The sequence below is a fragment of the Aedes albopictus genome, chromosome 2, assembly GCF_035046485.1.
Source record: "Aedes albopictus strain Foshan chromosome 2, AalbF5, whole genome shotgun sequence".
In the NCBI taxonomy this organism is placed as follows: domain Eukaryota; kingdom Metazoa; phylum Arthropoda; class Insecta; order Diptera; family Culicidae; genus Aedes; species Aedes albopictus.
This window is the reverse complement of record NC_085137.1, coordinates 448,607,423-448,630,661: the sequence shown is the minus strand read 5'-3', so window position 1 is coordinate 448,630,661 and position 23,239 is coordinate 448,607,423. Positions and strand designations below refer to the sequence as shown.

Genomic DNA, 23,239 nt, shown 5'->3' with positions numbered 1-23,239 from the left:
AGAGAGAAAAATTCTCCCAAAAGGAATTCTCCCTGAATTCTATTAAGGATTTCCCTAGAATTCTGGGAGAGATTACTCCAGTTTTCAGACATGGATTCTCTCAGAATCATTATAGGAATTCCTCCAGAATCCTGAGAGATTTTCTCAGAATCCCGAGAAGGATTCTCCCAGACTCCTGTGATGGATTCCCTCAGAATCATGAGAGAAGTTTTTCCTCAGGATTCTCTCAGAATGCTTAGACGTATATCCCCAGAACTCCCTGACGTATTCTTCCAGAATTCTGAGAGGAATTCGCCAAGAATCCTGAGAGAAAGTCCCCTGCAGTATTGAAAGACATCCCATTAGCATCCCCAGAGATAGCCCCGTAACACTGAAAAGTTTCTGGGGATCTTCCACATTATTAAGAACCATTCATCTAGATTCCTAAGAGGGATTCCCAACAAAAAAAAAGTTCGGAATCCATATGGAATCATACTGAAAAAAAAAAGAAATTTAATGTTTTTGAATCGAAATAAAAATCGAATGTAAAAAATCTATTTGGTCGATTTCGTGGGGTTTCAACATCGATTCAAAAAATCGAATAATCGGAACAAAAACATCGATGTTGCGAGCATCGATTCAAAATTGCCCAAGGCTAATTGTGAGGCAAGTACAACGATACTCTATGCCCAGGGAGTCGAGAAAATTTTCCCGACCGGAACAGGAATCGAACCCGCCGTTTCCAAATTGGCGATCCATAGCCTTAACTACTAGGCTAACTGAAGACCCCGAATTTGTACATTGCAATGGCTTATTTAATCGTCATATTTGCCACATGATTTGAAATGTTTATTAACGTTCCACAAATACAATATTGTTCCGATTTTATCACGCCTCTTTGCAAAAATGCATTTCAATAATCTACAAATTCTATATGCATTTTCAAAAGTTTTCACGTTGCAAACCGCGCCTTTAACATTCTTGGAGAAATTTCCGGAACTCTTGGAGAAATTTCTGGAAGACATTCTAAAGTCTAAAGAAATCCCTACAAGAATTTGGGAAATTTCTGACCGAATTTCTTGAGATTTTTTTCGGTAAACACGACGCAGGCTGCTTAAATGCTTGTATCATATTTTTGATATGCTTGCAAGCATTAATACTGACAAGAAAACATTTTGGGCGTAATGTATCCCAAATATTTTCCATAACTCACAGTAACTAACCTTCGAACTACATCTTCGAGTCTTCTCGTGGTGTAGTTGGCCACCTGCCTGTCTAATTAGTAGGAGTCGTGAGTTCGAGTCTCACCGAAAGACGGGTAACTTTTTCGCAAATTCTACTCAAACTTCTCCAGTTCACACTCACACCAATATATGTAAAGTCTAGCTTTTGGAATTTGTTTGTGTCAAAAATGGCCAACTTCACAGTGTTGATAGATCCGTTTTTAGTGTTTATTTTTTCCATTGTCCAATGCATTGGCGGTCCAGAGTCTACCCGAACAATTACCTTCACTATTACACTCTTGTTGGAGTTTCTTGCTTAAATCCCGCTTATCAACATTCACCAAAAATTGCTGATTGCTATCGATGAAAATCATAACACGAACGATTCAAACATTCAAGTACCAACAATTGGCTCACGCTATGTCCAATGGGAAGTATTATGAAAAGTGAATGTACCTCAAAGGTTATTCGCTAGAACCATATTTTTGGACCTCTACAGGGGATAGACAAAATGATCGGGACAGGCAAAATTTCTACTTTTCAAAAAATGTTCAATTAGCTGTAACTTTTCGATTAGTGCATCAAATATTCTAAAATTTTCACTGTAAGTTGATCAACTAGTTGTGTATTAGTGGACAAAATTTGGAAAAGATCGGGCTATTCTGCACGAAGTTATAAGCATTTTAGAAAAAGGTAGAATTATCCGATAGCCAACTTTGAGCTGTTATATCTCCGGATTCAATGAACCGAATGCAATGAAATTTTGTCCATTTATGACTCATATAATGAGCTCTGAAAAACGTTTGAAACAACTTGAAGTTATTAACGAGAGAAAAAGTTATAGCGATTTCATTAATTTTATGATTTTTTAGTAAATTGGTCTATTTTTAATATGCATCCCATTACTTTTTCAATGAATTGCCGCCTATGTTGTTACTTTTTTTCAAAACATATCTGTATTCAAGAGAATCAGAGGGAATTTAAATGAACTATAATTAGCATCTTGAATTTTTAAACGATGTTGAAATTTAAGAAAATTTGGTGTTTTATAAGAAAAATAATCAAATTGTTATAATTTTCTTCCGTGTTAAGAATTTTAAGTTATGTCAAAAGTTTTCCGAAGCTCATTATATAAGTCATAAATGGTCAAAATTTCATTACATTCGGTTCATTAAATCCGGAGATATAGCAGCTCAAAGTTGGCTATCGGATAACTTTACCTTTTTTTAGAATCTTTATAACTTCGTCCAGAATCGTTCGACCTTTTCCGAATTTTTCCGAATTCACTGATACACAAATAGTTGATCAACTTACAGTGAAAATTTGAGAATATTTGATGCACTTATCGAAAAGTTACAGCTATTTGAAAATTTTATGAGAAGGGAAAATTTTGCCTGTCCCGATCATTTTGTCTATCCCCTGTAGATTCAGAATATGTGCGATTTAAGGACAAGGTATTTGGAGTACATTGCTCAAAATTTCTAGAGCACCGTTTTTTAAAACCGTTGAACGGATTTGGATTAAAATGCATCACGCTGTTGACAACCACTGAACAGTTAGCGTGATGCATTTTCATTCCAATCCGTTCAACGGTTCTAAAAAACGGTGCTCTAGAAATTTTGAGCTATGTACTCCAAATACCTTGTCCTTGAGGCGAAACTGGATCCATTTCCTCACTTTTTGGTTTTTGATTTTTTATGAAATAACGAAGCAATATTTTCAAAATCGGTTTCGTGCACATGTAGAGTATGGATCAAGGTATCTCCTGAATTTTTTCCAGGTCGGAAATGTTTTTCGTTTTTGCAGAAACCATTTTTAAACAAAATTTCACAAAAAAATGGTTTCTGAAAAAACGAAAAACATGTTCGACCTGGGAGAAATTCAGGAGATACCTTGATCCATACTCTACATGTGCACGAAAACCGATTTTGAAAATATTGCTTCATTATTTTATTAAAAATCAAAAACCAAAAAATGAGGAAAAGCTTCCAGTTTCGCCTTAAAATAATCCATTATGGGTTTTTTTTCATACATTTTTATATGGGGTGAAATTAACCTTAAAATGACTTTTTTCGTCATTTATATGGGAAAATAGGGAAAAAATCAAACAAATCGAAAAAAATCGAAAAACCCAAGATGAAATATTTTAAACCGCACAGATTCTGAAACTAGAGGACCAAACCTACGATCCTATGGAATCACATTTGAGGTACATTCGACTTTCATAATAGGTACTTCCCTTAGGACATAGCGTGCGGCTACAACTATCCATCCACCATTGCCTATTGAGCCTAGTGACAGTGACAGACAGTGATGATTCTTGTTGACATTTTGCCACCAGTTCGCTTTGGTTGGCGAAAAATCACTTCCTGATTTTAAAAACGAAACGAAAAAAGAATCCCCTTTTGTCGCCAAGGTGCAAAAATTCGCACTTTCCGTCTAACATCGGCTAACATTCGACTGAATATCAAGCAATCCCCACGCCGTGTACTGACCGTCCCAACACGCTCATTACAAACCATCTAATCAGGTGCCAATTGAAGTCCAACTTCCTGTATTTGCAATGCATGCCGCACATTTTCTAAGGTGAAATCCATTCTGAAACGTGAGTTTGCCGTTCATCCCTGACTGAAACTGCACCATATATGTGGGACTGGAGAGATACATACAGGTGTGTGAGGCTAGAGCACCCACCAGCAAGCACCAAGGTGCCTTCCTTTCTAGTCATAAGCGTTCAGAATCGGAGCCGGCGCGTATTTAGTATGTACTCAACCGGTTAGTTCACACCTTCGACCGGCGGCGCGGCTAGAACGTTTACGTATATCTACACGGAGCGGCATTAGAATGCACACACCACACAGTAGTAACGACTTAGTTGGAAGCCACCGCCCGCCACCGTATCACCCTGATCAGTGACATTGAAGTGCTTAACTATATACACAATCACACGAATAACCAGAAGGCAATTCGGTTTGTGGAAGTCATAAGTTTCTTATCTATTGGGAAACACGTGTAAGCGTGTCAAGTTTCACCGGCTACACGTGACGTGGAAAACTCTCACGCCACTGATGGGTGGCTGGTTTGTGTGGAGTTTCCTCTGGAGAAGGTGATGTATCTGTGGAAATGCCGCAGTTATTGTGTGTTGCGGTTGATCAACATACGGTTGTAAATCAGCGATCTCTGTGAATTCAGTGATATTTTTTTCTGAAAGAGTCGGTATCCGAACCGAACTCTCCAAAGCCTTCTAAACCAATTGAATCTGCCTGACATCCATCACCTCTCAATTATCCTAAAAGCCCATATAGCCTAGCAAAAATCTCCTTCAAAACTCTGCTTAGATTTTCATGAAACTGGCTGTAATAGTTCTGGATCCATCTTTGAAACGCCAATGATACCCCCTTAAAACCCCCTTGAGCTCCAGTCTCCAGTTAGCCTAGTGGTTACGGCTTCAAATCGCCAATCCGAATACGGCGGGTCCGATTCCCGTTTCGGTCGGGAAAATTTTTTCGACTCCCTGGGCATAGTGTATCATTGTACTTGCCTCAAAATATACAAATTCATGCAATGGCAGACAAAGAAAGCCCTTCAATTAATAACTGTGGAAGTGCTCAAAGAAAACTATGTCCAAGAGAGGCAGGCCAAGTTCCAATGTGAACGTAGAGCCAAAAAGAAGAAAAAGAAATCCATTAAAATCTTCATACTTTCCTGAAACTACTCCTAAACTTTCCGAAAACCTTCCAGAAATCCCTACAATTTCCTTGAATATCAACATTAGCTATTTACAATACCTATATATTAGCGAATAATACCTAGGTTCCCAAGTAACAATTTTTAGTCAAATAGACTTGGGGAGGCTCTTAGAACCATTCTAAAACCAAAATAAAAGGTATTCGGTTTTATATCGGTTCTCAAAACCTGTACAATAATAATTGGCCATTAAAACTTTTGATAGGTTGTTTTGGTATGATATCTGATTTTTGTATGCTGCATGGGACAAAAAATGACATTTCACTTCTGTACACTTTTCGAGTTTCATTTTGTTCCCATATCAACTGTGCCAACTTTCAGGTCAATCGGAGAAACTATATTTTTAGCATCAGTCGTTTTAAGTTTTCATACAATTTACTATGGGGAAAATCACTTTTCCTAAAAAATTCCTAAAAACGAACCGATGAATGATTTCTGTTGAAAATTTTAAAGAAACCAACCCTCCGGAAAGCGATTTAAGGCAAGTAGAAAAAGTTATTGACTAAAAACCCAATTGCAGGGCAACGCGATTTAGCATGTAAGGAATAACAATAAATAATAAAATCTTGTCATTTGATCAATCTTTTTCCACGAACGTCGCACGTTATAGGGGAATAGGGGTAAATTGGGCCACTTCTTGATGATGGTCAATAAAAGGGATACCCGAGCAAAGTCTGACAGCAAATTGAAAACAAATTTTGATGTTGTGATATTGCAAATTATGATAACTCAGGTTGTTGTCGTTTTGGTCGTTTTAACGGTTAAAACATCAAAACTGAGAGCAGAAAAATGTTCCCGTAACAGCAAGTTAAAAACAATTCCTGCTATTAGTGATAGCAAATTGATAACTGTTTTTGCTATCAGTACAAAAAATGGAAAATCGTTAAATATAGGGGTTTTTCGATTGATATCAAATCCTAAATGCCATAAGATAACTACACTAATGGTATATTCCTTAAGTTGTTATACAAGATTGTCTAGAAGTTATGAAATAACCTAAAAAAAATTTTTTTTTAAATAGTTTGAAGCGACAGCAAAACGAAATCTAAGTTTGAAATCAAATTTAGTCAAGACCAACTGATATCAAAATGTGATATCAATTTGCTGTTGAATACAAATCGAGTTTTCGATTTGCTATCATTTTGTTGTCAGACTCTGTTCGGGATACCGGCATTCGATTCCTTGGACTTTTTTACATAAGGTACCATCATTTTGGAATGTGTTAATCAAAGTTGTGCATTGTTTTGAATCGATATTTTGGAAAAGATCTACTTATGGAGGAATAGGGGTAAATTGGACAACTTATCGATGTTTGACAATAGAGGGAATACTGGCATTCGATTCCTTCCTTGAACTTATTTACGAAATTTACCATAATTATATATTGTCTTTATCGAAGTTGTGCATTGTAAAAGATCATTTTTTTGCAAGTAATTCAACTTATAGGGGAATAGGGGCTAGAATAGGGGTGAATTAGGCCACTTATCGATATTTGACAATAAAGGGGACACCGGTATTCGATTCCTTGGACTTTTTTACATAAGGTACCATAATTTTGGAATGTCTTTATCAAAGTTGTGCATGTTTGACAATATAGAGGTCCTCTATTATAGCATACCAGTATTCGATATCCCCGGATTTTTTTTACATATAATACCCTATTTTCTATAAGCACTGTTCGCAGTTCAAAAGGAATTTCTCAGTATATTTTGATGCATGGGAAATTCCTTGCCAGAATCGCTCAAGAAACCGTTTTTTCTTCGATCCCAGTACGCAGTAGTGAAGAAATGACAGGTTAAATGGCAGTCACCGAAGAAAGTTTCTGCCAGGAATCACTCAAGAAGTTTCTTGAGCGATTCCTTTCGATCTCGAAACTGCGCTATAAACTGAAAACGCGTTTCTGAAATGCGTCCGTTTTTCTTTTGTTCGAAATAAGCCACTGTGCGTCGTATTGCTTTACGGTCTTTGCTGATTCCTCGTGAAATTTTCTACAGAAATCATTCATCGACTTATTTTTAGGGATCAAGAGACAACTCCTAGCGATTTTTCCTCGAAGAAGTAAATTTTCCCCATACTAACCCATTTAAAACAGGTTGGCACTAATATATAATTTCTTCGATCTAGCAAAAATTTTGCACAGTTAGAAAGTAACTCAAAAAGTATACAGGATCAATTGTGTCCCAGGCAAATGCTGCAGCTTTGAAGCAGTCAGTGTTGTCATGGAATAATCAGAGCTGGTTACTCTCTCTCTCGCGCGTGGCTGGCTGTGAAGCTCTCAAGAAGCTGTAACTGTTACGAAATTTCATAGACCAATTATCAAAACAATATGGGAACTGTTTTGCTCCTGAAAGGAAAAGAATAACCCTCTCTCAGGAATTCAAAAATGTGAATCTTTTTTTTGTTTTTAAACTAAACTAGCTGTACCCGGCAAACTTTGTCTTGCCTACTGCGTTTTTTGACGTTTCAAGTTGCTAGCCAAGACCAAGTCCCCGGTCCAAATGTATGAAAGATCGATTTTCAAAAACTCGCAATTTTTACATGTTTTTTGTCTCATAAACCTTCCTTGGGTGAAAACTAACAGAACGAAACCAAGACGACTTAAATTGGACTTTCCTTTCGCGAGTTATGCGCGGTCCCACGTATGCCACTGCATTTTTATATATATAGATACTAAAAGCATTATTTGCACTAGAAGAAGTTCTAAAAAAAAACCTGTAGGACTAGAATTCTAGGAGTAATCTCTGATCGAATCCATATATTTCTAAAGGAACAGCGGGAGAAATTCCTGGAGAAATCCTGTTAGAAATACTGGTGCAGCCCCTGTAAATATTTCTGAGTTCATTGAGAAATTTCCGAAGAAATTATCGGGGGCGTTTCTAGACAGCTTTTCTGAAAAAAAAAAAAAATATACCGTAAAATGATTTGATAATGCGGGTAACTTTGAAAGTACGACAGGCATTGTATAGTTTATCTTATAACTATGATTCCTTCAATCAGTTTATAAAAAGGCAAACGTAGATCAATTCGTTACATATGAGACTTCATCTTAGACGTGTTTTCTTTAAAACCTAGTTTATGTACAACTTTTTGTGCAAAAAATAAATATTGTTGATATTTTCGTCATTTGTCATCCCCTTCAAACAATCTGCTTTACGACTTCGTTTCTACTATTTTTTCAATGAATGGCCTCTTATTCTCGATAGATCTGGCCTTGAATGTCTTAACGAAGTGTGTTGTTACGAAATGGAGGTAATTTTGTAAAAATTGGGATAAATCTGCAAACACCGATTAACGCCTAAAAGTATGCAATACCATTGTTATTTCATGTAGTTCAATCTGTGTTGTTCAACATTTATTAATAAAACATTCAAAAACTACCCAATAAAACAAAACTCACCTTGAATTAGCATAACGTAAAAAAAAATATTCAATTCTGTTCACTGGTTTCCGAAATAAGACAGTTCAAAAATTAGTTGTCTAAAAAATAGTTTTTTATCAGAACGATTCTGACTTCGCGAAAGATTAACCAATCGATATCAAATTTGTACCAATCATGCACATATAATAGGTGCACTCTATGAAAAGTTACAGCATTTTGAACATTTTTGTGAGAGAAAAAAGTTGCCTATCCCAAACATTTTGGACATCCCCTGTATATTGTTGGAATAATTGGAGATATCCCTTATAATTCCTTGAGGATTTCCGGAAGCAATTGCTTGATGAATCCATGGCAGTATTTCTGAGGAATTCCTGGAGGAATATCAGGAGAAATAAATGGATTAGGCTCTGTGAAAAGTCCTAGAAAAAATTCGCAAAGAACTTCTAAAGGAATTCCTATAGAATATTCTAGGAAATATTTCTAGAAAGAGCTCTGACACCAGGAGGAATTCCTTAAGGAACCTCTATGTTAATTTCTGATGCAATCATTGGAGGAATGCCTGCCATAACCACTGAAAGCCTGGAAGAATCCCTGAATAAATTTCTGGAGATATTCCTTCCGATGAATTTTGCCCTGGATGAATTTTTAAGGAATCCCTACAAGATTTTTAAGAGAAATCACTAAGAAACCAGTGCGGGAATTTCTCCACAAATCCTTGGCAGATTTTATGATTCCTTAAGTTTTTTTCAGTAATTGAGTATCCTAAATATTTTTTTTTGAAGATTTTCCAAAAGAATCCTTGGTAAATTTCATGAGAGACTTCTGATAAAAATTAAAGCAGAAATTTTGAATGTTCTTTTAAGGCCTGGAAGAATCTTCGAAAAGAAAATTCTGATGAAATTCAAGGACATATGTCTTAACCAATCTATTCAACATTTTCTTAATTATTCCCTGGGAGGACCGTGGAATATTTTCTGAAAGGAATCCCTGAATGAATGATGCAAAGGAATCCATGCGGCAATTGTGTCAGACTATTTGAAGGAATTCATCGAAAAACATCTGCGGGAATCATTTTCTGAAGCAATCCTTAATTTCTGGAGAAATTTCTGATGAAAACTCTGGAAGAATTTTTGAGGAAACCAATAAGAAATCTTATAAAAAATTCTCACGAGAAAATTCTGAAGGAATCCTTGGAGGAATTTCTTGAAAGACTACCACAAAAAAAATCCTTGAGGAATTCATAGCAGATTTCCTAATGGGGTAATTGTAGAAATTTCTCTAAGGATGTTTTGACAAAATTCTGTAAAAACCAGAAAAACTTCCTGAAAGCCTTTCTGAAAGAATTGCTGATGAAATGTCTGTAAAAATTTCTTGGAGATTCCACGGAGGATTTTTTTTGAGAAATTCATGAAAGATTTTCTAAAGAAATCCTTCGAGAAAATTCTGATTGGAATTCCTGGAGAAATTTTTCAAATTAACCGCTAGAAGCCTTGCTAAAGAAAAAGAGAAATTCCTGCCTGGAGAGCTTCTGTAGATTTTTTTTTTCTTTCTGTATTAACGAGATTTTAAGCCCTAGGCTAGTTCATCTCGGGACCCACGCTTTACTTCCCTTCCGAAGGAAGAATCCACATTTTTGTGAGTTTGTCGGGAGTGGGATTCGATCCCAGGTCCTCGGCGTGATAGTCAATATTCTAACCATCACACCAGGTCCGCTCCACGCTTCTGTAGAAATTCTTCGGTCATGTTATGGGATTTTGAAAAAAAAAACAGAAATCCATGGAAGATTTTCTAAAGAAATCCTATGAGAAATTTCTGAAAGAATCTAAAGAGAACAAATCTGAAGCAAAGACAATTATCAAATGACGTTAAAGTGATATTCCTGCTAGTGGAGCTTCTGGAGGACCTCTTGGTTTAATTTCGGATTTTTAGAATATTGACTGAACCAACCCGAAATAATTTCTGAAGGTATCGTTGAAGAATTGGTTAAAGTAATTTCTAAATATATTTTAAAATAAATTTACGAAGGAATTCCTGGACAAATTTCTGAAAGACTCCCGGCAGGAAATAAATTCATGATAAAATTACATGACAGAATTTCTAAAAAAAACATGGTGAAATTTTGGAATGAATCTCTAGTTGAATTGCAGAAAATTATCGAATTACTCATTGGAAGATTTTTGAAAAGAAGGAATCCTTAGAGGAATTTGTGAAGAAAATTCAGGATTTCAGAGAAAATTCTCTAAACATTACATTGGTGATTATATTATATTCTGGAGAGCGAAATAAAAATGGCCGAATGTCAAAAATACTATTTTTCTTACAATACCAAAAAAGTAAAATGGCAGTGTTATTTTTTATATTTATGAGGGTACTTAATATTTTAAAATAAAAACAATGCAAGAAAAAAAAAATCTAATTTTGTAAAAGTTTTTTTGTAACTTTTAATATTAAGGAGAGTATTTTTTTCTTTAACTCGTGGGTAGGTACAAAATTCAAAGGCGTTAAAATTCACAAAATCACGTAGGCAATTCTTATTTTTGGAAACATGTAAAAAATACAATTTCACAATTTTACAAAAATAAAATAAAATTAAATTATCTCTTAAAGTCATCGACCAAAAGCTATCTAAAGTTATCTTTAATTCAAATTTAATTCATTTTGGCTCAATTTTTCAGATAATAAACTAAACTTACTTATTATGTCTTTAATTTAACGTACAGTCAAGACTCCTACTACACCGCTTCCGTCTACACGGTCACCTATTACACGGATTCCTATTACATGGCCAAATTGCCAACTAATTGGATGATAGTTGTCATTGTATGGTAGATCTATTCTAGTACTACAACTTTGCCAAAGAAAGTATGGTGCTATCTTGTAATACGTCTGAGATATTCGCTCACACCCCCAATTAGGCGAAATCCCATGAGCTGTGGGATTCCCACAACACGCATTCCTACTGCACCCCCGAACCAACCGTGTAGTAGGAGTCAAGACTGTACTCAATTATTTTTATATACAAAAATATTATGTAAAGTTAATTACTTTACCTTAAGTTTTAGTATACAAGTTTTAAGAAATTTGTTTAGTTCAATGTTTATGCAGTAAGTTTATGTTTAAAATAAAACAAAAATAGTTGAATTTTAATGAAAGATGGCAAAGTTATTAACAAAAAACTTTTCCATGGTTTACTGAAATGACCCCAAACTTTTGCTCGTAGACATCAAGAATTAATTAACTTGATAGGTTTTTTTTTCTAGATGTTTTAGATTTCGGTGAGAAGCAGATGAATGCTCATTAGACTGGGTCAACAAAGTCGATTTTTTGGAACAATGCTTTTTCAATTCCTTTTAGCGTCCAAAACAACTGTGCAGAATTTGGGAGCGATTGATAGCGTCCCCGTATTCCGCTTTGCGATTGAAGTTTGTATGGAATTTAGTATGGGAAAACGAGCTTTTTTGCATTTTTCTCATAAATTGAAATTTTTCGTCTAAAACTATCTAACTAATGACGTTGAAGCATAGCCTAGGATATGCCGAAAAACTTTGCCGAAGACCGCAAAGTGATCCGACACTAGTGAAAAAAGTTATAACGCACAGATTGCCTGGTGGAGCTTATCATTTAACATGTAAAGGAATAACATCAATAATAAAATCTCAGTTTTTGGCCTAAGTTACCAAGCGAATAACTTTTTTCACAAGCGTCGGATCACTTTGCGGTCTTCGGCAAAGTTTTTCGGTATATCCTAGGCTATACTTTAACGTTATTAGTTAAACGGTATTAGACAAAAGAATTCAACTTATGAGTAAAATGCAAAAAAGTACGTTTTCCCATACCAACTTCCATACAAATTTCAACCACAATGCGGAATACGGGGACGCAACCAATCGCTCCCGAATTTTGCACAGTTGTTTTGGACGCAAAAAGGAGTCAAAAAAGCTTTGTTCCGGGTTGATGCGGTCAAATTTAAAGTTTCTCCATACAACGCTGACCCACTCTAATGCTCATAGAAATTAGGTTATATTATCGCCCTCATCTTAAAACTTGATCGACCCAATTTCCAGCGATACTGCCGTAAGTTTAAATTCATTTTTTTTCAAATGTTGCAATTTTAAGTTAAGTTTACATAAAAATATTCTAGTAAACAATTTACCTAAATCGTGTTTAAAGTTTTCTTTGACTTATCTATTTTATTGATTATCTTTTGAATGAGACCAAGGATTATGAAATAAGATGCAATATGGCCCTAAAAAATGACATGTTTTTGAGAGAGTGACCCAAAACTTTTGATCGGAAATGTATGAAAAAGACAAAACAATCAGATAGGATATTTTTTTTCAATAATTCAGGAACTACTGGAGGAAGCCTCAAAAAAGGAAATCCTCAGAGGAATTTCTTGACAAATCCAAGAAGAAACTTCTTGAGGACTCCCACAATTAATCCTGGAGGAACACCAGAAGAAACTGCTGGACTAATGTTAGTAAGAACTCCTGGGGGGATCCCTCGAAGGAACCACTGGATAAATTGTATAGAGAACTCGTACATCAATCTCTGAAGGCACTCCTGGAAGAATTCCAGATGGGGCTTCCAAATGAATCTCAGAAAAAACTCTAGGACGAATCTGAGAAAAAACTTCCGTAGGAATTTATGGAAGAATTTGGAAGGAACTTCTGAAGTAATGCATGGAGTATTATCACTCTGCGGCTGACGAATTCGCTGTTTTTTTACTAAATGATATTTACCCAGTGGCCAAGGCTGTAAATTAAAAAATAAATAAACGGCTATTTTAAAGTTATGGTGACGCATGGTCATTCCATATGTATATGAGCACAAAACGTAAAATTTAAAAAGTAAAATAAAATGCAGCTTAAGAGTGGCTTCAAGATCATTTCTATTTTTTTTATTTAAAAGTAGTAAAACTGTCGATAGAAAAATAAAGTCGTTGTGATCCAATATTGTGAAAAAAAAACCCTAATTAATCCACCTAGCGGTGATGGTGCCTTTCTCGTGCCTTCGAAAACACATTTCAACACAACTCAAGTGACATGTTGATGAATATCGTACTTTCATACGTTTAACAGAAATCCATTTCATGGCATCAGAGATCATATCATTTATCTGGTTTTTGATTTTTGAGCCTTGAACTCTTAAACAACAGCCGCAATCTTGAATTTTGAGCCGCCATTTAGGATTTATGTCCAGCAGCTTGGAAATTCTGGTCGCTATTTTTGGACTCCAGACTTCTTCCCCATATCAGATACACCCATATTGAATGGTTTTAGAGCGTAAACCTCAATTAAACAGCTGCCGTCTTGAAGTTTTTGCCGCCATCTTGAATTTTGAGACGCCATATAGCCATATAGTGAACACATAGCCTTTCAGTACACTTCGGTGCACGAGAAAGGCAAAACAATATTTTAGAGCTTAAATTCTGTAGAAAACTAAGATATTTAACTTGATGATTTTGTGGCTATATCGGTCTCTTTCTACTCATAAGTATAAGGGAGTAGAGATAGAATACGGTCGATAAATCAGTACATGCTAAGATATTTAACTAAACCATTAGATTAAAAGATCTGTTTTTGATAGAAAATTAAATAAAGTTTCGAATGTGGGTTAAAAAGTTGCGATAAGTTTGACCTTTTTAAAGTTATAGCCAGTTTGAGACAAGCAAAGTCAAAAACATCTAAAGTTAATTACTATGTAACGGTTGAGATTTGACCATATGCGTACACATCACTCCTTAAAAAGTTTGCATTCACCCATCGGGACCCCCCGGAACCGGTTCAGGAACACTACCGGTTCAGATATGGACTGATAGTGTTTTCCTGCTAACCGTTCATCAGGTTATCGAAAATACCGCTGTTTGTTGTGTCGCATGAATGAGTTATGTTCAATTTTATATGTGGTCACTTCCGGCGGAACACCCAGAACCGGTTCCGGAACACTACCAGTTCATATATGATCTGATATTGTTTTCCTGCTAACCGTTCATCACGTTATCAAAAATGCCGCTGTCGCATGCATGGGTTTGGTTCTCTTTTATATTTGACCACTTCCGGCGGGACATCCGGAACCGGTTCCGGAAAACTACCGGTTCTGATATGGTCTGAGACTATTTCCCTGCTTACCGTTCATCAGATTATCGAAAATGCTGTGGTTTGATGTGTCGCATGCATGGGTATGGTTCTCTTTTGTGTATGGCCACTTCCGGCGGGACATCTGGAACCGGTTCCGGAACACTACCGGTTCAGATATGGTCTGAGACTATTTTCCTGCTTATCGATCATCAGGCTATCGAAAATGCCACGGTTTGATGTGTCGCATGCATGTGTTTGGTTCTCTATTATATTTGGCCACTTCCGGTGCGACATCCGGAACCGGTTCCAGAACACTACCGGTTCAGATATAATCTGATACTATTTTCCTGCTAGCTGTTCATCAGGTTACCGAAAATGCCGCTGTTTGATGTGTCACGTGCATGGGTTTAGTTCTCTTTTATATTTGGCAACTTCCGGCGAGGCATCCGGAACCGGTTCTGGAACACTACCGGTTCTGATATGGTCTGAGACTATTTTCCTACTTACCGTTCATCAGATTATCGAAAATGCCGTTGTTTGATGTGTCGCATGCATGGGTTTGGTTCTCTTTTATATTTGGCCACTTCCGGTGGGACATCCGGAACCGGTTCCGGAACACTACCGGTTCAGATATGGTCTGAGACTATTTTCCTGCTTTCCATTTATCAGATGATCGAAAATGCCGTGGTTTGATATGTCGCATGCATGGTTTTGTTGCATTTTCATGTCTGGTCCCTCCCAGAGGTACCGATACGGAACATCTAAATGGCCATAACTCCGGAACGGCTGGACCGATCCGGACCATTTTCAATAGGAAACAATGGGACTATATGCCGGGTCGAATGAACCGTCGGTCATTAAAATCGGTTGAGGTTTACTGCCAATAAGTGATGTGAGTTTTTTTGTACACACACATACACACACACACACATACACACACACAGACATCACCTCAATCCGTCGAGCTAAGTCGATTGGTATATGTGACTCGACTCTCCGGGCCTTCTATCAAAAAGTCATTTTTGGAGTGAACATATAGCCTTTCCAGTACACTTAGTGTACGAGAAAGGCAAAACACTGATATGATATTTTTTGCATACCTATTTCTTCGCGATATTTTTTTAGAAACTAGAATTCGTGAAAAATATTGAAAATCAATGGTTCAAAAGCTATGCTTCCCAACTTTATTTTATTTTTTTCCAATCCTTAACCTCGAAACAGCCACGAGTACTTCGGCTTCCCAAACTAACATAGTATTAAGGCAGTAATACATTGCAAAATGTAAAATCAATGTAAAAACAAAAGATTTTGGCTCAGTTATGCCCATGTGGCGCCCGGGCCTTCCAAATAAACGAATAAGTAAAAAAAAAGTTATGCTGGTTTGAAAATAAAATGAAAAATGTTTTTTTTTTTGGTTCACCCTATTTTAAAAATGGTTATTCTTATTGTGAAACAAGAAATTACGGGTCTAATTATTTTTAGGTAAATATCATTCCTACCGTTTTTTTGCAACATCGGAGCACTTTTATTTTCGAGTATATTTTGTTCCAATACCAAATTATGTTTATTTATTATGTTGATTTATTCAAAGTCCCGTTGAGGCAACAAAACTCACGAACGGACAAACCGATCAGCTTGGCTCTTCCACGGGTCGATTCATATTCATGGTGGCTGTGTCTATGAGTAGAAAAAGTTTCGGAAATCAGCTAAAAAAGTAGGAAAATTGCAAAAATATTAATATTCGCTTAAGCTGATAATAAACACATCACGATTACAATAAAACCAATCATTGCGCTTTATTGCAATGAACTCAAAAGTTGTCAAACCACCACAAGAACAACAATACTAAGCTTGCCGAAACAGTTCCTGACTAGAAAATTGTAACAAAAATAACAGAATCTTAACAAACCATGATATTTATAACTGATTGTGATATAATCATGTTCAACATCCTTGGTGTGATCAAAATACTATTACTTAATTATATCACATTATGTTGTAAATGTTGTTTGATATCTCATTGTATTATAATTTAGTTTTGAGTCTTCGACGTTTGAAAAATAATGTAACAAAATTGTATCAAATTTTGATAGAAAGTACAAACGCTGAAACTTAAATTTATATCACTTTTTGTTATAATTTTGATATGATTAATCAAATAGGTTATAATCGTGATAAGACTAGTATACTTTTTGTTACAATTTTAGTTATTTTAACATCATCCCCGAGCAAAGGCGGATAACAAAATTATAACAAGTTCTGTTACCTGGTTATCATTCGTTTGATAATTGAGTTTGTTATCATTTAGGTTGAATTAAGAGTCAACATAACAAAAATGATAACTCAGATTTACTTCTCGAATACCAAAATGATAAGAAGTTATGTTATCAATAAGTTCAAGTTGATAACTAATTGTGTTATACAATATTATGCTCAACAATATATTTAGTTATTAACACGAAAAAATACAGCTGATTGATAACTTATTTTGTTATCAATTAGTTATCATTCAGTGCTATTTTACCGACCAAAATAGTGAAAATCTACTTTACCGACATCACCACCTATTGAAAAAAGTTTCTTATAATTTACAACCAATGTTTTCAACTATTGCGCCCAGGTGGGTCTCGAACCCTGATCGAGTGATTGTCGGTCGCAGCCGATAGCCCCTATACCAACGGGACTCATTGAGAGTGAAAGTAATAAGAGGCTACGCTTTCGCACTACAGTCGCATTGAAGGGGGAAATCGGAATCTATTTTTAGGATCAAGCTTCATCAGACTTTTAGTTTTGGGAAAACTTTGAAATGAGCGTTTGGAAACAGTTAACATATTTTGTTATCATTTAGTATTTTTAAGTTATCGCTGTAGACCAAAATTATCGATAACTTAATTTGTTATAATCTGGTTGTCATCAATTGAAAAAGATGATAACAAAAATAACAAAATAATAACACCGATAACACAGTTTATTATCAAAGTGATATCAGTTTGTTATCCGCCTTTGCTCGGGCCTGCATCTAGTTTATAACATAATAAGTTAGAGAAAAATATTATAACATCATAACACAATATGATATAAACTTTATATAATTTTCTAGTCGGGTTGTTAGATAAAACCAAAATGATTTTGGCAAAATCATACATTTTTCTGGCCAGTTTCATCCCATTTCACGGTACCAATCGAGTGCTGTCAATGTTCTATTCACTCTCATGTGAGCGGCAAATCCGACCGTATTTCGGCTACATTGAACCGTGTCTGTGATTTCCATTGCTACCGTCCGTACTTTAGTCGGTTGCATCTCGTACGTAATTAGACAACACTTTTCTCATGTAGTTGGGTTTATTGGACCGCACTTTCTGCCACATGTAGGTAATCGATGCCTCATTGTATGCTAATCACCTCCAACTCACGGGGATGGGAGATAAGGTGAAAATTTTAGGAATTCAAAGAGGCACACTTCACACGACGCGACGGGTAATGGATCGTACGAGAGGGATTGTGAGGTGCTTGAAGACGTCATGGCACCCATCATCTCGCACGCTTCCATATGGTTATGGTTCATTATGCAATGCGGCGGCCGGGCGGCGGGGTCACAGTGTAAGGCAGTTTTATTGGCACGAAAATTTCATAAGCGCGTAATCATACGGTCGGCTGCGGGGGCGAACGGAGATGAACTTTAAACAAATGCGGTCGGCCATATTTAGATGTGCTGCTGAGTAAGCTGGGCACCTTTGACATGCAAATAGATTGTGCATGATGATTGTTGATTGTGGCTTCATGACATTAATTCGGCTGTGCGAGACAAGGGCATACACTTTAGCCCGATTGGTGGAGGTGCTAATGCAACGCGAAAGAGGAGGAACAATGGTGCTGATTGAGTTTGCGGTTGGGTTTAACCCAGATTGCAGGCTTTTGTGATTTGAATAAAGAAGCACTGATCACATGAAGTGATAAATGTGGCACGAGAGTTGTGGGATCGACCACTGACTACTCAAACTACAACGAGGTCTCCAGAGAGGAAGATGGAAAAGGCACAACTGTGTTAATGTATTTGTGTTTGATTTCAAAGTGCAGATTGAATCACCTTAAAAGATCACTTGGCGACCTTAAGATGGCTCTTTGATCTGCACACCCAATTTTTATTTTTTAAGTAATTGATTGGGGGTGTACTAAATTATTTTTTACCTGGGTGAATATATTCACATTTCATAGTTATCGCTAATTCCAGATGCGTTCAAAAAGTGCGATATTTCTTTTAAACTTTACTCCTACCAAACGGCAACCTACGCACCAACGTGAACGTCTGCTGAACAGCCACTTCTCAAAACATTCGCATGAACTTGCGCAGATGCAATGATATGTATGATCAGCAATCTGACGTGGCAGTTGTCATTCTCGTCCCAAAGATGATCATCAAAAAAGAGAATGGCAACAGTTAATTCACTCATTTTTTATAAAAACCGCAAATTAAATTTTGCACGATGACGCCACGAATGAACGTTCGTTAGGTTCACTCACGTTCCTCCTGCCCTCATCTCTTCCATACGAGTTTTGACAGTTTCCGGTGGTTTAATTTGATTCCCGTTCGTTGCCATTCTCTTCTCCCTCGGCGAGAAAATCGAGGTTAAATTTCATGCAAAACTCTACAGGAGATTTAAAAAAAATGCAATGAGAACTGTTTTAATTTTGGGTAGCCATGAATATAAATATCAACATTACCCCATTTGACGGTACTCCCATGAGGCATGCATCAGTAGTGAAATTCCATACAGCCTCTTGAACTTTCTCACGTCTTACCGATGCGTGTGCGGTGCGGCATCGCGCCATAATAGCACTATACTTGTAGCAGATCGGATGATTCATAATTCGGATTGTAGATTGCAGCATCTACAAGCACATGCAGAGGTTCGCTATCCATCATCACTTCAACACACTATACGAACAAATGCAAAAAACGTTTGCGGGCGCGATTGAAATTGATTGATTGATTGATCACTTTCCTGTGGAGGCTGGTGTCATTTTGATGACTTATTATTATTTGGATGAGCTTTCAGTTGTTCAGTCAGATACTTACGTATTCGAAGCGGTCTTTGCTCAGCTGTGACAGCAAGTGGAGGAAGCCAAGGACGGAAAACCATGATACCCACAGGATGACCTGGAAAGATGATGATTTAGCGTTATTGATGACCTTCAATGTGGGAATCAAAACAAATGAGCGACTGGCGTGATTTCCTGCTGTTTCTTTATTGGCTAATTCACCTGGTTTTGCTTATTTTCCTGAATTGGGTTTTTAAATTAAGAAAAATTCAATGATTTTTTGTTTTTAAACAAAAGAGCACCTTTTTCTGAACCGCTATGATTTTTTTCAGATTTTTATAACTTTATTTTGGTACCTAAAATCAATTTCAAAAAGAATTTTTTGAAATCACCTTTTGACAGCTGAGCAACTGCTTGACAGCTCCGTTCAGTACAAAATGCGACGAGGGGTGATTCGACAAATCGCTCCCATACAAATTTCAAATTGATTTTTAAATAGTTTCCCGGGTATCAAAATTGATGAAAATTTGGATTTCGGCTCAGTTTGGCATGCAAATTCAGAATATGGAATTATCTCAACACCACCAAAGAAGCCAATTCACTTAACCATTATAATTCCCCTTAATCAAATAATTCTCTTGATTCTCTTATGCCTCTAAATTAAACAATTGTTTCCATTTTTCTATTATATATGTTGAATCTTTTTCTTAACTTCTTCTTCTGATTTTCAAAACTTACATAATTCTTGTTTATCGTTTTGTTATTCCTCTAGTTTTCTTGATTACTAAGGACTGTATCGTTAAGTATGAGTACATCTGAAAATTGCTGTATTTGAAAGTGTTTTATTGATTTTGTAAATTAACTTCAATTACATTGTTTATTGATCATCAGAAAAGCCAATGGCATCATTGTATATTTAATTTTTCGTGGATCTTGCCACCTCTCGCATTTTCTTCTTGGTGCTCTTCATAAGCTTTTGGACAACCGTTCCGACGATGGTTTTGCTTGGATTGACCCAGTTTTTCTTGAATTTGGTGACGTCCTCTGCTCCTCTATCCTTTTTCCGTAGTTTCCCTTTTATTAAAGTTAACTATTTCTCAACGGGCCTTATTTGCGGGCAATTTAGAGGATCCATTGCCTTTTCCACAAATTGAACATTGTTTTCTTCAAACCAGTCAAAGGTGTCATGCGCATAGTGGCAGGATGCCAAATCCGGCCAAAATAATGTAGGACTTTTGTGCTTTCAGATGAGTGGCAGAATAAGTTTCTGGGGGCATTCCTTCCGGTATATTTCGACGTTCATACTTGGTACGGTGAAGAAAGGTGACGATTTCATTCCACATTGACAAATTGCTTGCCAAACCAACACATTTTTCCAATTTTTTCGCAAAAAAATTGATTTCTCCTAATTCGTAACATCCGTTCCACGCTTCACAGCGAAAAACTGTGCCCAAGGAAGTGTGTGGTTAGTCAAATTAGAAATACTTTGGAAATTTCATTGGAAATTATTTTTGGAATTTCTTCAGTTTTTCTAAAATTTTAGGAACAATTCCAAAAATTTCCTCAAAAATATATCGACACATCCTTTGAATTTTTCATCAGTCTTTCCTTACAAACAGTTCCCTTTACGAGTTCATTTTACATTTTCCTTTAAACCAGCGCAAAATCTTTCGAAATTTGTTTCGAGACTTTCTTTAACAGTCATTACAAACATTTCTCAAGCATTTTTCTTTTGGTATTGTTTCTGAAATGTTTTTGGTATTTTTTTTTGCGAATTCTTCTAGATTTTTTGTTTCTGTAATGTTCGGTAACACTAGTTTACAGCATTTTTGTACTCGGTAAGCTGATGATAATTTTTGGTGTAGAATCATGCTCTGAGTTCGAAAACACGAAGGAAAAAAGTTACAGTAGAGCGAATTTTTTTTCGACTTTCCATACAAGGTTTTTGTTCTATTTTAAGCAAATCGCTCACTTCATTCATCTCATTCTCCGTAATCAGTGCTTCGATTCAGCTGATTTTTTTTTACTGTAACTCGGCTACATATGATAGGGGAAATTGTGTATTGTTCTCTTCGTAACGGGTTTTTTTTTAAAGCTGTTGAGCTCAGAGTTAGCCTGAAATCCTTCCCAACCAAGCTGAGTTATTCAACCAAGTTTCATGAAATTTGGACGACAAAACCCCCCAGGATGAAGAGAACAAACCTGCCAATAATACCCATCGTCACCCTATATCAAATAAACGTTGAGAAAGAATTTTGAAATTGTTTTTTTATTATTATTGAAAAAATACATTTCTTCGTACACACTTAAATTGGAATGCCGTGTACGGTAAATTTTTGACGAAAATAGAACAGCTGAATACAGCTATACTGCATTGTTTACCTTTTGCACCCGGTTTTAACAGTTGGTGTACTGAACCTCAGTAAAATCGATTACCGAAGCTACCGAAATAGTTCTGCTGTTCTATTTTCGTCAAAAAAGTGCTGAACAGGCAATTCAAGGTTGAGAGTGTATATATTTTTGGAAATTTTGCTTAAATTTAAGGAGATCGTCCCTTAAGCTAGCCAATATCTTGAATTTCATCATTCTGATGCAACACCTGCATTCAGAAGATCAAAAGCTATTAAATTCAGCTTCTAATTTATGGGAAAACGACTTTTCGTTTATTTTGTAAACTAATGTAATCAACGACTCTGGGAATTTCCTCGCCTTTCTTGTGAAAATTGCTACTCTCCTACTCCTACTCTTTTTTGAATACCTTCAATAATTCATATGAGATTTTTGCAGATATTTTTTTTCACGAATTGTTTAATAAATATTCAAGAATTTCCTGCGGCAGTTTATTTGTAATGTATCCTACAGTTCTTCTAGACTTTGGAAATTTCTTCAGCAAATGCCTTTGAACCATTTTTTTTTCAAAAAAAAAGATTATTTTTTTTGAAATTCTTTTCTATTAGTTTGAGGATTCTTCAAGAATTGCCTTCTAAAATCATTCGGTAATTTAAAAAAAAATCTCATGCTATTTTTTTTTTATTTTTTACAAAATTATTTTGGAATATTATTTAGGAATTCCTTTTTTTTTTTAAAGACACGGACACGTTCAATGCTTCCAGTGAGCTTTTCGCTCTTTGAAGGAAACACGACACTAGACAACGGACTAGCATGCAACGCCCAGTGGCACAGCCGAAAACTTTTCCTGACAGCTGCGGCGGGAATCGAACCCGCGCTCCTCAGCACGATGCGACTAAGAGCTTGGTGACCCTAGCCACACGACCACGGAGCCGCACAAAGATTCCTTGAAAGTTTGTTATTAATTCCGAAACTTTCTATGAAAATTACTGAAATTTAAAACTAATTGTCTGAGAAATTTCCAAAGGAATTTCCAGAGGAATTGTCAAATAAAAAAGACATTACACTGTCTTCAACCAAAGTTTGCACAGATTGAACGATCACTAACATAAGACAACGGACAAGACACGAAACACCAGTGGCCCGTTGGACGCTCCTAATCGCACGGCCACGTAGCCCACGAATTGTCAAATACAGAGGATAAACAACTGGCAACATTTTCACTTTCGAAAAAATGATTAGCTGTTTGTATCAAAATTCTCAAATTTTCACTGAATGTTTAAGTACGGTTCCTTTGAATTCCACTAAGAATTTGCATCCTTTGACAGATACGTATTTCGACCTCAACTGTAAGGTCGTCTTCAGTGTCTTGTACTTGACTCGACTTGAGTCGACTTGAGTCGAGTCAAGTACAAGACACTGAAGACGACCTTACAGTTGAG

At 36.2% G+C, this 23,239-nt stretch overlaps 1 protein-coding gene across 6 annotated transcripts in view; it reads right to left on the bottom strand.

The window, feature by feature from the left end:
• LOC109410035 (E3 ubiquitin-protein ligase AMFR) overlaps positions 1 to 23,239 on the bottom strand; it is a 162,096-nt gene that overhangs the window by 44,115 nt on the left and 94,742 nt on the right. For all 6 annotated transcript variants that reach the window (XM_029870001.2, XM_029870005.2, XM_029870004.2 and 3 more), the window contains exon 5: positions 19,486 to 19,566. In XM_029870001.2, the coding sequence (XP_029725861.1) occupies positions 19,486 to 19,566 (81 nt within the window). The remainder of the gene's footprint in view (positions 1 to 19,485; positions 19,567 to 23,239) is intronic.